General features: G+C 26.9%; 2 protein-coding genes across 8 annotated transcripts in view; one reads left to right on the plus strand and one right to left on the minus strand.

Annotated features, from left to right (window-relative positions):
• Window positions 1–3,272: 3,272 nt before the first annotated feature.
• The window catches only part of LOC122512878 (TBC1 domain family member 5 homolog B-like), a 205,888-nt gene continuing 195,653 nt past the window's right edge, over window positions 3,273–13,507 (minus strand). For all 5 annotated transcript variants that reach the window (XM_043628992.1, XM_043628993.1, XM_043628991.1 and 2 more), the window contains exons 12-16: window positions 8,598–9,639; window positions 7,530–7,668; window positions 6,756–6,878; window positions 4,375–4,794; window positions 3,273–3,623 (exon numbers count right to left, since the gene is read on the minus strand). In XM_043628992.1, coding sequence (XP_043484927.1) covers window positions 3,580–3,623; window positions 4,375–4,794; window positions 6,756–6,878; window positions 7,530–7,668; window positions 8,598–9,639 — 1,768 coding nt within the window. In that variant the 3' untranslated portion in view covers window positions 3,273–3,579. The remainder of the gene's footprint in view (window positions 3,624–4,374; window positions 4,795–6,755; window positions 6,879–7,529; window positions 7,669–8,597; window positions 9,640–13,507) is intronic.
• On the plus strand, window positions 9,721–13,399 carry LOC122512879 (serine/arginine repetitive matrix protein 2-like). Of its 3 annotated transcripts, none has more exons than XR_006302670.1 (2): window positions 9,721–9,831; window positions 9,906–10,047. XR_006302670.1 is itself a non-coding variant. In XM_043628994.1 (2 exons), exons 1-2 carry the CDS (start codon window positions 9,827–9,829, stop codon window positions 12,983–12,985), a joined length of 3,081 nt encoding a protein of 1,026 aa, XP_043484929.1. In that variant the 5' UTR covers window positions 9,765–9,826; the 3' UTR covers window positions 12,986–13,399. The 3 variants fall into 3 exon arrangements, 2 of the variants coding, with proteins under 2 accessions (XP_043484929.1, XP_043484930.1); XM_043628994.1 differs by having other exon boundaries at window positions 9,765–9,831; window positions 9,910–13,399; XM_043628995.1 differs by having other exon boundaries at window positions 9,765–9,831; window positions 9,916–13,399.

Here is a 13,507-nt window from a genome sequence, read left to right on the forward strand (position 1 = left end):
TTAAAATGGAGATTGTAGAAGAAAATTCTATTTGACACTGAATCACTAATAAATCGAGTATGTAATTATTATTAGTATTATTATAATTATTTTTGTTTGTTTTTTTTTCTTAACAATTCTCTCGGTGAAAGAAAAATTTCGCTATTCTATACTGACATTGATTATTAAGTTCGAGTTAATTGTAGTCGATAATAATTATAGTAGTTTTTTTTCTAGTTAACATTAATTTACTTTCGGACAGTTTAACAGACGAAGGAATTTTTTTTTCGCTCCTATTGCGAAAGGAAAGGCAGTTTGAAAGAGTTGCTTATCGAGATTCAAGGAAAATAGTAATTAAACGAAAAAAATACCCCCGTTCAATACACTCATAGAAAAATTATGCAAATACAAAATAGCAAAAAAATAATTTCCAAAAAAAAAATTATAAAAAAACGTAATTTTACCAAAAAAAAAAAAAAAAAAAAGTTTCTTTTTAACACAAAAACGAAATTTTATTTCTATTTTAATAATAATAAATTGTATTTTAATGCAATTATAATTTTAATTAAATTTTTTAATTATAAATATTAATTTAAAATTTTAATTGAATATTTTAATTAAAAATTAAAGAAAAAAAATAATAAATTTCAATTAAATTGAAACCAAAAAAATCTAAAATCAATCATTAAAAACCCCATAAAGTCCATAAAAAAATACTAAATTTTCTAATTTAGCAATTAAAGTTAAAAAAATGAGAAAAAAAGAGAAACTAAATTTTTTACGTGTCTAATTAAATAAATAGAAATAAATAAAGACACACTAATTAGAAGAGAAAAAAATAATTTCTATTTTTTAAAATCGAGTTTTACACTATCTACAAGAAATTTTCATCACGAAATCGTTTTTTCCTTATTACAACAACGATGATGAGGATGATAATGAAATGAATTGTGCTGATATTCATTACTATCGTTATTTTTTTATAATAATAATATATTAACTATTATTATTATTTTCCTTTGTTTATTAATATTATTCATATTAATTTTCATTATTAATATTAATTATAATATTATTACTATCATTATTGCTATTTTTATTATTATTTTCATTATTATAATTTATAATAAAAATAATAATAATAACAACAATTATTATTATAAATATATAGTATTATAATATATAATATAATTAAATTATAATTATTATTATATTATTATAAAACTATATTTATAATAATTATTTTTATTATTATTATTATTATTTTTATTATTATTATTTTTATTTTATTATTATTACTATTATTATTATTATCCAAGAACTATACATCATTAAAAGGAATGTCTACGGTTTCTTTATGCGCTTTTTTCTGTAATTGAGTATATTTCACTATAGAGCCAGCTTCAATAGCTTTTGTTAAAATTCCTATACAATAATCATGAATAAATTACCTCACCCTCATAAAACCTTCTTTCTCTTATCTCTTAAAAAATAAAACGAAAATCATTCTTTATACTCTCGAGTTTTGCCTTTTGAAGAAAGAAAGTTAAAAATTTTTCCTCCTTTTTCCCATCTATGTTCGGTCGATAATGTAGATTTCAAAAAGGCGCGTAATTTAAATTATATTTAATATTTTTGCAATATATTTCTCTAAAATAATGTACTTTTTGGAAGAAGAAACTTTTAAAATTAAAGGGGTAGCAAACTCGAGAAAATGATAAACTTTACCCTCCGAAAAATAAACAAAATAACAAAACAAAAAAGAAATAAAAAACACGATTATGAAAAGAGATTCAAAAATTGTTTCCTAACTATGAGCAAAAAATTTTTGTCACAATCGACAACGATTCAGCCTACTGTATTTCTTCATCATCATCATCTTCTTCTTCTTCTTTTTTTTTAATTATTTTTTATTTTAATTTTTAATTTTTGATGAAACGATATTTCACTGCTTTTGTATTTTTTTTCATTTATCTCTTTTTTAAATGTCTAAAACTTTCTAGAGCCGCGAATTTCTCTACCAGTCTTTTCTTCTTCTCCGTACCTAAATGTGTATGTATATTATGTATGTACGTGTGTATTTAAAAAAAAAAATTTTTTCCCCGCTTCTTTTCGCTTTTTTTCGTAAAAATTATGTCCGAGATGGAAAAAAATCTTGTATATTATATAATATTTAAGCGCAAAATTATTTTTTCTTTTTTCTAACTAATTTTGTTTTCTAACTAATTAAATAATTAACTAATTAGCTAATTAACTAAATAACTAATTAACTAAATAACTAAATAACTAAATAACTAATTAACTCATTAACTAATTAACTAATAATTTCATGAATCAATTAATAGTTTAATTAGTTAATAATTTCATCAAATCGTAATAATTCTTTTAAATTAATTTTAAAAGAAATTATCTTTAAATTAATTTTGAAAGAAAATAACTTTTAAAACTAAATTTTAAAAAAAATAAATGTTCTTAAATTTGTTTAAAAACAAAACAGTTTCTTTACATTTTAAAATAAAATAATTTTTTTTTAAATTAACTTTAAGACAAATTTATGTTTTTAAATTATTTAAAAATCAAAATAATAATTCTAAATTGATTATAAAACAAAATAAATTTTGTAACATTTATTTAAAAAAAAAAGTTTCTTTAAATTTATTTTAAAACAAAGTAATTTTTTAAAAATTAATAAGTAAAATAATATTTTTAAATTAATTTTGAAACAAAAATAATTGTTTTAAATTGATTTTGAAACAAAATTATGTTTTTAAATTAATTTTGAAAAAAAGATATTTGTATTAAATTGATTTTAAAACAAACTTATGTTTTTTAAAATTTATTTGAAAAAAAAAATCATTTTTTTAAATACTTTAAGAAACAAAATAGTTTGTTTAAATTCATTTTAACACAAACGCATTTAAAAACAAAATAATGTCTTTAAAATAATTTTAAAAGAAAATAATTTTTTTTTATTGTTTAAACCAAAATAATATTTTTAAATTCATTTTAAAAAAAATAAGTAATGTCTTTAAGTTAATTTTAAAGCAAAATAATTTTTTTCAATAATTTTCAAAAAAAAAAATTTTTTAATTTTAAAAAGTTGTTTTAAAAATTAATTTTAAAACAAAATAATTTTTTTTAAAATTAACTTTAAAGTAAACTATTTTTTTAAAAACTAATTTAAAAAAAAATTTGTTAAAATTTTTGTTAAATTCGATATAGCAAAAAAATTTAAATGTCAAAAATTTCAATTCAATAAAAAAAGAATATTTTTTTCATATTAACATTTTTTGTAATTTTTAATTTTAAAAGTGAAATATTTTACCTTTTTCAATTTTTTCTTTCTTTTTTCGTCCAATTTTCTTGTTTTTTCATTTTTGTTGTAACAATTACATAGATTTCGGAGAATTTTTTAGACGTGTGTAGAAATTTTCTGATAAAGAGAGCATCTATTTTTTTTCTTTCTTCTTCTTTTTCAATGGAACATCAGTTGTTGACTCGGATGTTTCTTCGATTTTTCGTTCTTGTGTTGTTGATGATGAAATCGATTTTTTTTCGATAACCTTCTTCTCTGGGTCCATCCAGTGAATTTTTTTTCGTTTAGAGTCTCCAGAGGCTGGATCTTCGTAGTCCGGCTGCTGTTCCTGTTATTTTTTTTATTTTTTTTTTTGACAAGAAATTGGCGATTTTTTTTTCTTTCTCTCTTCTCATCATCATTATTATGATTCAGTCTACGAACGATTTCGTTTTTTACCGTCCGACTCGTCTAATAACAATAATTTATTTTTTTCCGTAGATAATTTCTTTCTTTTTCGATAATTTTTTTTTTATTTTTGGATTTCAATTTTACTTTTCAATTTTTCTTTATTTCTTTATTTAATTGTTTATTTAATACTTTTCAATTTATAGAGAATTTTTTCTTCTCAATGATTTGCTGTAAATAATTTTATAAAAAAGAATATACTTGTTTTTGAAAATTATTCTATTTTATAAATTTTATTTGAAAATTATTCTTTTACTAAATTTTACATGAAAATTACTTTTTAAATAAATTTATTTTATTTTTTTTCTTTTTTGTCAATTTTGATGATCAAATTTTTTAAAAATAAAAATTTTTATGAAAAGACTCGTCGGAGAATAAAAACTGATCGTTCGTTCGACTTTCGGTGAAAGAAATAATTTTTTTTTGGGTGAGAAGCAATTTTTTTTTTTTTTTTGAAAATTTTGCGTGCTTATTTTGTGTGAAAAAAAGGGAAGCGAAAGTGCTGTGAAAAAAATTTCTTTTTTTCAAGTTTTGTGTCGTGAGTGTGGCGTCTCTTGACGAATTGCGTATTTTTTTTTTTGCAAAAAAAAAATCGTTTTTTTTTAAATTCATTTATCTGTGAATGTACCGACCGACATGAGAAACAGCAACAACATCAATTGGCAGCGATCCACGCCGCTTGACAACTGGTTCTGGTATTGAGTCACGTTTTATCGAGTCGCGCCTCGATTTGAGCCAAAGATTTTCATTGTTCCCATCGGTATTATTACCGCCAGCGAACATTTCCGGTCCACCGCTGCTGCGTCGTCGTAAAACTTTTTTTCGATTACGCGATTTTCCATTGACGCTATTACGTCCAAAAAGATCGCGACGTAATTCTGAAATATCAGCGGGAACTGAACCACGTCGTGGCGATGGCATTCCTGGAACAAGAAGAAGACCGCCGACGACATTGCCCTCGGTTAAACGATTTCCATTATTATTGCTTGAGCTATTATTGTTATTGTTGTTGTTGTTATTGTTGTTGTTTATCGAACAATTCTCACGTTCCTCTGTAACAAATAAGGAAAAAGGAAAACGGTAAAATTTAATTTCATTATTTATTTAATTAATTATTTATTAAATTAATTTATTAATTCATTCTAAACAAATTCTGAAATAAATAAATTAGAAGTAAAATGAAAACGAAGAAATAAAATAAAAATGGAAAATTAAAAGATTTGAAATTAAAAAGATAAAAAAGCGTAAAACAAATATTTTTTTAAACTTTTAGGTAAATGAAAATGAAAATAATAAAAAATAAATTATAAATAAATAATTAATATTAAAAAAACAATAATTATTAAATAATAGGTAAAATTTAATGAAATTATCAATTTTATTTTCATTATTATTAACATTTTCATTATTATGAATCAAAATTCATTTAAACAAAAATCTATTTTCAAACTTTTAGATAACAAAAATTAAAATAATAAATAAATAATAAATGTTAAATGAACAATAATTATTAAATAATAAAATTTAATAAAATTAAATTTTTTTAAAATTGTTTTTAAATTAAATAAAAAAACAGTGAAACAAAATTCATTTAACGAAAAACCTACTTTTAATAAACTTTTTAGTTAACAAAAATTAAAATAATAAATAGTAAATAAATAAAAATTATTAAATAATAAAATTTAATAAAATTACAAAAGAAAAACGTAAAACGAAATTCTTTTTTAAAAAAACCCGTTTTTAAACTTTTAATTAACAAAAATTAAAATAATAAAAATAATAAACAAAAGTTAAAATAATAAATAAACATTAATTAATAATAAAATTTTGATTAAAAAAAATAAAATCGCAAAACAAAATTTATTGGAACAAAATCTATTTGAAATTTTTTTTCTACCTAAAAAGGTAGAAAAAAAATTTTGAGTTACAAACTATATAATTTTATACTTTTAAAAATTAAAAAAAAATTTTTTTGATTTTATTTATTGTTATAAATAAATTACAGTGAAAATAAATAAAAAGTACCTACACTAAATGTGAATGAATAAAATAAAAAAAGAAGAAATTAAAATTAAAACTACAAGAAAACGTAAAGGAAAATGGATGCTAACAAAATTTTTACTTTTACTTTTTAGATAATGAAATGAGAATGTAAAACTAAAATAATAAATAAAAAATAAATAATAATAAATAATAAAATTTATTACAATTCCAAACAAAATGTAAAACGAAATTTATTTTAATGAAATCTATTTAAAAATTTTAGATATAGGAAAAAATTCGTATAACAAACAACTATAATTTTTTTACTGCAATTTTCATAAACAAATTATAGTTTATGTTATTAACAAATTATATATTTTTTAAAACTAAAATAAAAGCTCGAATGAATATCTAAAATAAAAATAGAAAAAAGTGTAACTAAAACTACAAGAAGCGTAAAACAAAATCTATTTAAACTTTTAGGAAATAAAAAATAATTAATAATCAATAAAAATAAAAAAAAATAATAATATAACCTAATAAATAATAAAATTTGTAAAAATTACAAAAACCAGGCAGAAAACCAAACTTATTTAAACAAAATCTATTTAAAGTTTAGGATAAAACAAAAAATTTAAATCACTAATAAAAAATAATAAATAACAGAAAAATAATTAATAGTCAATAAAAAATTTATTATAAATTTATAATTTATTATAAAAATTTCTAATTTTAGAAAAAATTATTTTTGTCATTAAAATTAAGGTAATTTGTTCCAAAATTTTTATTTTTATTTTTAATTTTTTTCTTTTTTTATTGACAAAATAAAAAAACACTATGAATTAATAAATATACTTATGAATAAATTATATAAACAAATTAAAAAAAAACAAAAGTTTCAAGGAAAAAATAGAAAAAAAGAGATTAAAATTATTAAATTTAAATGTATTACAATAAAAAAAAAAATTGTAAAAACGTCTATTTTTTTATCAATTTGTTTGAATTTTTTTAAATTTAAATTTCAAATTACCGGAATTGGGTATGAAGTGACCGAGAAGATTTCCAAGACTCGTTTCCTGTGGAAGACTCGCTCTCCTTGGTGGCGGAAGATTTCCTTCCCGAGGACCTAGTGCCGATCTATTTGTCGATCCATCTAAAGCAAAATATTTGCAATTCATATTTTTAATTAAGTAATTTCATTTTGTTAATTAATATTTTGTTTTATTTTATTAACAAAATAATTTTAAAAAAATAATAAAAATTATTTGCTATTCGATAATAATAATAATTAATTATAATTTGATAATAATAAATAATAAGAAAATAAACTAAAATATATTTAACAATATTTAAATAAATTTCAATAATAATAATGAAATAAAAATAATAATAAAAATTGACTAAAAAAGAAAAAAAAAATTTTAAGTTTTCAAAAAAGCCCGCGCGAAATTTGATTGACAGAGAGCGCCACTGACTTTCTCACAAGCGGTAATATTGTAATTTTATTATTACAAGAATAAATAAATTAACACCGAAAAATAATAATAATTAATTCATTATTAATACAAAATTAATTATTTTATAATAATAATATTTATTAATAATTAACTTAATAATTTAACTTAATAATTATTAAGTTATTGTTATTATTTTTCGTTTCAATTAATTATTTTTAGACATAAATCTTATTTTCATAATTAAATAAAATAATGGCTTTAATATATTATATTGCAATAATATATTTTTTTTAATTTTTTAACTAAAAAGATAATAAAATTTATTTTCTTTTGTCGCCATTACTCACTTTGTTGCCAAGAAATATCCATCGGCACCGAACCACGTCTTGAATATTGTTCGCCAATTGCCGTCACCGATGACGTGGAAATATCATCGAGTCTAGACATTAGGCCCACTGGTGCCGATCCCCTTCTCTTCGACAATCCCTAATAAAAAAAAATATTTTTTAAAAAGAATTTTTAAAGAAAAAGACAATTATTTTAAATTTTTGTCAAAAAAAGGAATAAATTTTAATGTTTACTGTCGATAATGTAGATTTTTACTATACCGACTGTAGATAAAGTAATTTTTTTCCTTTAACAACAGTCGATAATAAATAATTTAATTATATCAATTTGTGTTTTATCGAAGGATATATTTTTACTGCGCATACAATGTAGATTTCTACAATACCGACCGTCGATAAAATAGATTTATACATCAACTATAGTCAAAGGATAGATTCTATTTAGGATCAGCAGCAGTCGATAATATAGATCTTGGTTATACGAATTTGTGTTTTATAGAATTATATTTTTTACTGCATATAATGCAGATTTCTACTATACCGACCGAAGATAATCTAGATTATAGATCTTAGTTATACCAATTTGTGTTTTATAGAATGATATGTTTTACTGCGTATAATGTAGATTTCAACTATACCGACCGAAGATAATCTAGATTTCTACTTTAACGATAGTCGAAATATAGATTTCATTTAGGGGTAGTTCAAAAAATACGTAATAATGGGAAAAATTAGTCCGAAAATGCGTGACGTATGCAATAGTGTATAGATAAAATAGATTTATATTTTAGCAACAGTCGATAGTATAGATTTCTGTCTGGAAAATTGTTGTTCTACCAAGGTATATTTACGAATCAAGGCATTTTTACGGTAAACAATGCGTATTTCTACTATACCGACTGTAGATAAGAAAGGACATTACTTTACCAACAGTCGGTAATGTAGATTTCTACTGTATCAACAGTCGGTAATGTTGAAAGCTACGTTTTTTTGGAGTGTAGGAGACAATAATCAACAAGAATAACGATGAAAAAACTACAGGATAAAATTAAAAGCAAATTAACTCACTTGATTGCTTCGACGTCCGTGCGATTTTGATGTTTCATCACGTGGATCGACATTCTCCTTCATTTGTGAATCGAGACTTAATTTTGGAATTTTGTTCGTTGCTCTATCGCGCGCCGTATCCAAATCGCGTTTACTGCCAATTGAAACACTGTCACTACTTGAACCGCCAATACTACGTCGTTGTGGTTCACTGCCGCCACCCCCACCTCCACTACCACCACTCCCACCACTGTCACTTGACGACGAAACACTCTTGACACGTGGCGGTGAATCTGGTGGACTGCCAATGAAAAATACTTTATTTTGTGAACCCGATGAGATTTCTGTTGTCACTGGTATTGCCGTAAATCGTCTACCACCACTAATTGCCGCCAATGGCTTTTTACCACTCGACGATTCGGCAACTGGCGTTGAATAACGCCTCGATTCTGTTTCAATCCATTTTATTCTTGCGTCCTGCAATATACCACTGCAATAACGTTCTGATTTTGTTGTCGATGTGGAAAATGTTCTCATATCCTCGCTTATCGATATTTCACAACTTGAGTTTTTATCGTTATTTATTGATTTTACGTCTGATATTTCGGACATCATTTGCGTACGCGATAATTGTATTTGATTTAAATCTTGTGCCGATGATGGTCGTCGATTACGTTGATGACGATCATCAGGTCTTAATATTTGCATTGAATGACGACGGGGATAATCGATATTAATTAATTTATTATGCGTTTCAAAAGCAGCAGCCGATGCGCGTCTTTGTGATTCATTAGCGATAAAATTGTCACCTAATGATGACATTTTGGGAAAATCATCATTAGCAATTTCATCGAGTGGTGTACCACAATTACCACCTGGACAAGATTCATTTTGTTCAACATCATTAGTTTCTTTTCTATCATCGTCGTCGTCTAGTTCTTCAAGAACCTCGGGAACATCGTTACCCTTATCTTTCGTTGGACTTGACGATGAAGAAGAGGGACTATCAGCTTCCATTAGAATTTCGCAACATTGACTCATTTCCGCTGTTGTTGACATGTACCTGAAACAATAAAAAAGAGATTTGACTTTATCTTCAAGGAATATAAAAGTTTATGGTTTGGTCACAACTTCTAAGATAGGGTTTTATTGTTTTTGTAAAATGCTGTAAAGATTAGTATAGTTTCTGTTTTCAAGGAGTGTGGAGTCTTAACGATATTAATCTCTGGAGAAGCTGACGTGGCATTTCAATGCGGTAAGATTCTTTTTAATAATTTCTAATTTTAGGGAAACAATTTAATGTCCTAATGAAACAGGAACGATTTTTAGATAGTTGCAGGAGCAGAAAATCGAGAAGTAGGAGTAAAAGCAGAATCAGAGACATCAGTAGAAGTAGAGGTAGAAGCAGATACATTAGCAGAAGCAGAAGTATCAGAACCAGGAGTACAACCAGTAGCAAAAGTTGGAGCAGAAGTTACAGCATACGAAGGAGCAGAACCAGAAGTACAAGCAGGAGCAGAAGCAGAAACAATATCAGAAATTGGAGCACCAGCAGAAGCAGAACCAGAAGTACTAGCAGAGGCAGAAGCAGAACCAGAAGTAGTAGCAGATACAAAAGCAGAACTAGAAGTAGTAGCAGATGGAGAAGTAGAACTAGAAGTCTAAGTAGAAGAAGAAGTAGCAGAACCAGCAGCAGAAGTAGTAGCAGAAGCAGAACTAGAAGTCGAAGTAGAAGAAGAAGTAGCAGAACCAGGAGCAGAAGTAGTAGAAGATGCAAAAGCAGAACTAGAAGTTTAAGTAGAAGCAGAAATAGCATCAGAACCAGAAGCTCGAGCAGCAGGAAAAGTAGAACCAGAAGTTGCAGCATACGCCGAATCAGAACCAGAAGTAAAAGTCGAATCAGAAGTACGAACAGAAGCAGCAGCATAGGCAGAAGAAGCGGAAACAATATCAGGACCAGGGGCACGAGCAGCAGCAAAAGTAGAAGTATTAACAGGAGCAGTAGTAAAGGAAAAAGCCAAACCAGAAGCAGATCAAGAAATATTAGCAAAAGTCCAAGCACTAAAAAAAGTATAAACAGATCCAATAGTAAGAACAAGCAGAAAAAAATAAACAAGAACATAATCGAAAGCAATATCAAAACCAGGAGTACTAGCAGAATCAGAAGTCAAAGTTCCGGTAAAAACCAGACCAAAGGCATAAGCAAAAATATTCGCAAGAGTGGAAGCAGCAGAAGCAAAGACACCAGTAAACCTAGTGGCGTAGGTAAAAGTGGAAGCAGAAAGGAAAATAATACCAGAAGTAGAAGCACAAGTAGAAATTCTAGCAGAAGCAACAGTAAAAGCAGAAGCCAAAGAGGATCCAGAAGCACTAGCAGTTGGACCAGTTCTAGCAAAAGCATAAAATGCATAAAACAAATCAGAAGCACAAGCAAGAATAAAATCAAAAACGATACTAAAAATATTAAAACTATCAGAACTAGGAGCGTCAGCAGAAGTCGAACTTCAAGCAAAACCCAAATTCGAGGCATAAACAAAAATACTGCAAGTACAAGCAAAAATACTGTAAGCACATCAGGGAGAAATATTAGCAGAAGCAAAAATACTGTAAGCCCATCAGGGAGAAATATTAGCAGAAGCAAAAATACTGTAAGTACATCCGGGGGAAATATTAGCAGAAGCAAAAATACTACTGCAATCACAAGCGTTGGTAAAATCAAAAGCAAAGACCGAAAATGTATCAACAGTAGGAGTCCAGGCAGAAACTCCAGCAGAAGGAAAAGTAGAACCAGAAGTACAAGCAGTAGCAAAGACTCCAGCAAATGCTTAAAAAGCGTAAAACGAACCAGCAGCATAACTAAGAATAGAAGCAGAAATAGTATCAGAACTAAAAACAGAAGCAGAAGTATCAGTTCAGGAAAAAACAGAAACATAAGCAAAACTACTGTGGAAAATAAAAGTAGTAGCATTAGAAGCAGAGGCAAAAACACCAGTGGAACAACTTGTGTTAGTAAAATTAAAAGCAGAAACGGAACTAAAATCAAAAGCAGTTGCCAAAGCGGAAGCAAAAGTAGAACCAGAAGGACCAGCAGTAGCAACTCCAGTAGAAGCATAAAAGAAACCAGTGGTGTGATAAAGAATAAAAGCGGAAACGATTGTAAAGGCAAAAACAGAATTCGAACCAGGAGCACTACCAGAAGTAGAAGTCTAGGCAAAAGAAATAAAAGCAAAACTACTGGCAAAAGTAAAAGTACCAGTAATCTTAGCATTGCAAAAAGGGGAAAGAAAGTCACATCAAGTAGAAATCTTTACAGTGGTAAAGGCACTAATAGAAGCACTAGCGTTGGTAAAAGCAGGAGCAAGAACGAAAAGAGTGTCAGAAGTAGGAGTTCAAGCAGAAGCAAGAGCGAAAAGAGTGTCAGAAGTAGGAGTTCAAGCAGAAGCTATAGCAGAAGGACCAGCAGTAGCAAAACCAGAGGCTCCAGCGAAAGCATAAAACGAACCAGTAGTGTAAAGAAAAATAGAAGCAGAAACAATATCAAAGGTAGGAGCCCGAGCAGAAAATTCAGCAGAAGGGAAAATAGAACCAGAAGGTCAAGCAGTAGTAAAAGCAACAGCAGAAATAGAGACAATGGAATAGTAAAGAGAACTAGAAGCACAGCAAGCAGAAACAGAAGAAGCATAAACTCCAATACAAGTAGAAGCGAAGACAATAACAGAAGTAGGAGTACAAGCAGAGTCAGAAGTTCTCTGTCAGAGTTCTCACAAGGCAGAAAGAATAGCAGATTCAGAAGCACAAGCAGAAATAGTAACAGAAGGAGAAATACTAGCAGCAGCAAAAGTAGAAGTATTTGCAAACGCAAACGCAGAAATAGTAGCGAACGCAAAAGCCGAACCAAATTGATAAAAAGTAGAAATATTAGCAGAAGCAAAAGCACCAGTAGAAGCAGAAGAACCAACAATTGCAGAACCAGAAGTTCCAGCGAAAGCACAAACCGAACCAGTACTATAAGCAAGAAACGTAGTAGCAACAACATCTGGAGTAGAAGCAGCAGCATTATCAGAAGTAGGAGCCCAAGCGGAAAATACAGCATAAACAAAAGTAGAAGTAGAATCAGAATCAATATCGGAAGAAGGAGAAGTGTTGGCGGAACCATTATCAGCAGTAGGAGTATAAGCAGGAATTCGAGTAGAACCAGAAGTGGAAGTAGAAGCAGAAGTAGTAGCAAAAGCAGAAAGATTAACAGAAGCAGAAAAAGAAGTACAAGCAGAAGCACTAACACATCTGTCAGCAGAAGACGAACCAGAAGCATAAGCAGAAATATCAGAAGCAGAACCAGAAGCATCAGCAGAAGCAGATCCAGAAATACTAAAGGGAACAGAAGAAAATTTACAAAAACCGTAAGATGAATACAATAACACCTATTTCTTAGTTATCAAACTTTCAGTTTTTTTCTGTTTGTCACTACATTACGACACTAGGGATTATTCTTAATACCAATAATCTCCCAAACCGAAAGTTCCAGGATCTATTCAATAGATTCTAAAAATTCAGAAATAGCAGAAGGAAACCTTCCCGATTCACTAGATGCTGAAGATTCAGAAATGCCATCAGAAATTAAATTTCCCAATTCAAAAGATTTTGAAGATTCAGAAATGCCGGAAGAAAACTCTATCGACTTTGTATAAGGATGGTACGGAAAATAAGAAAAATCAAATTTTCCAAATTATCACAAAGTACTAAATTAAAAATTTGTTGTCTACAATATTTTAAAGTTGAAAAATTTTAAAAATAAGAAAACTAAATTGAAAAAATAAATAGGTAAAAATATCCGAAAAATTTTAATCGAATTTCTGGAAAAAAGTTATTATTCTTAAAAATTTCATTAAAATTCGTTGATAGAATTCAATTATTTCAAAAATTTGTTGATA

Source organism: Leptopilina heterotoma, unplaced genomic scaffold (genome assembly GCF_015476425.1).
Source record: "Leptopilina heterotoma isolate Lh14 unplaced genomic scaffold, ASM1547642v1 Lhet_129, whole genome shotgun sequence".
NCBI classification, from domain to species: Eukaryota; Metazoa; Arthropoda; class Insecta; order Hymenoptera; family Figitidae; genus Leptopilina; species Leptopilina heterotoma.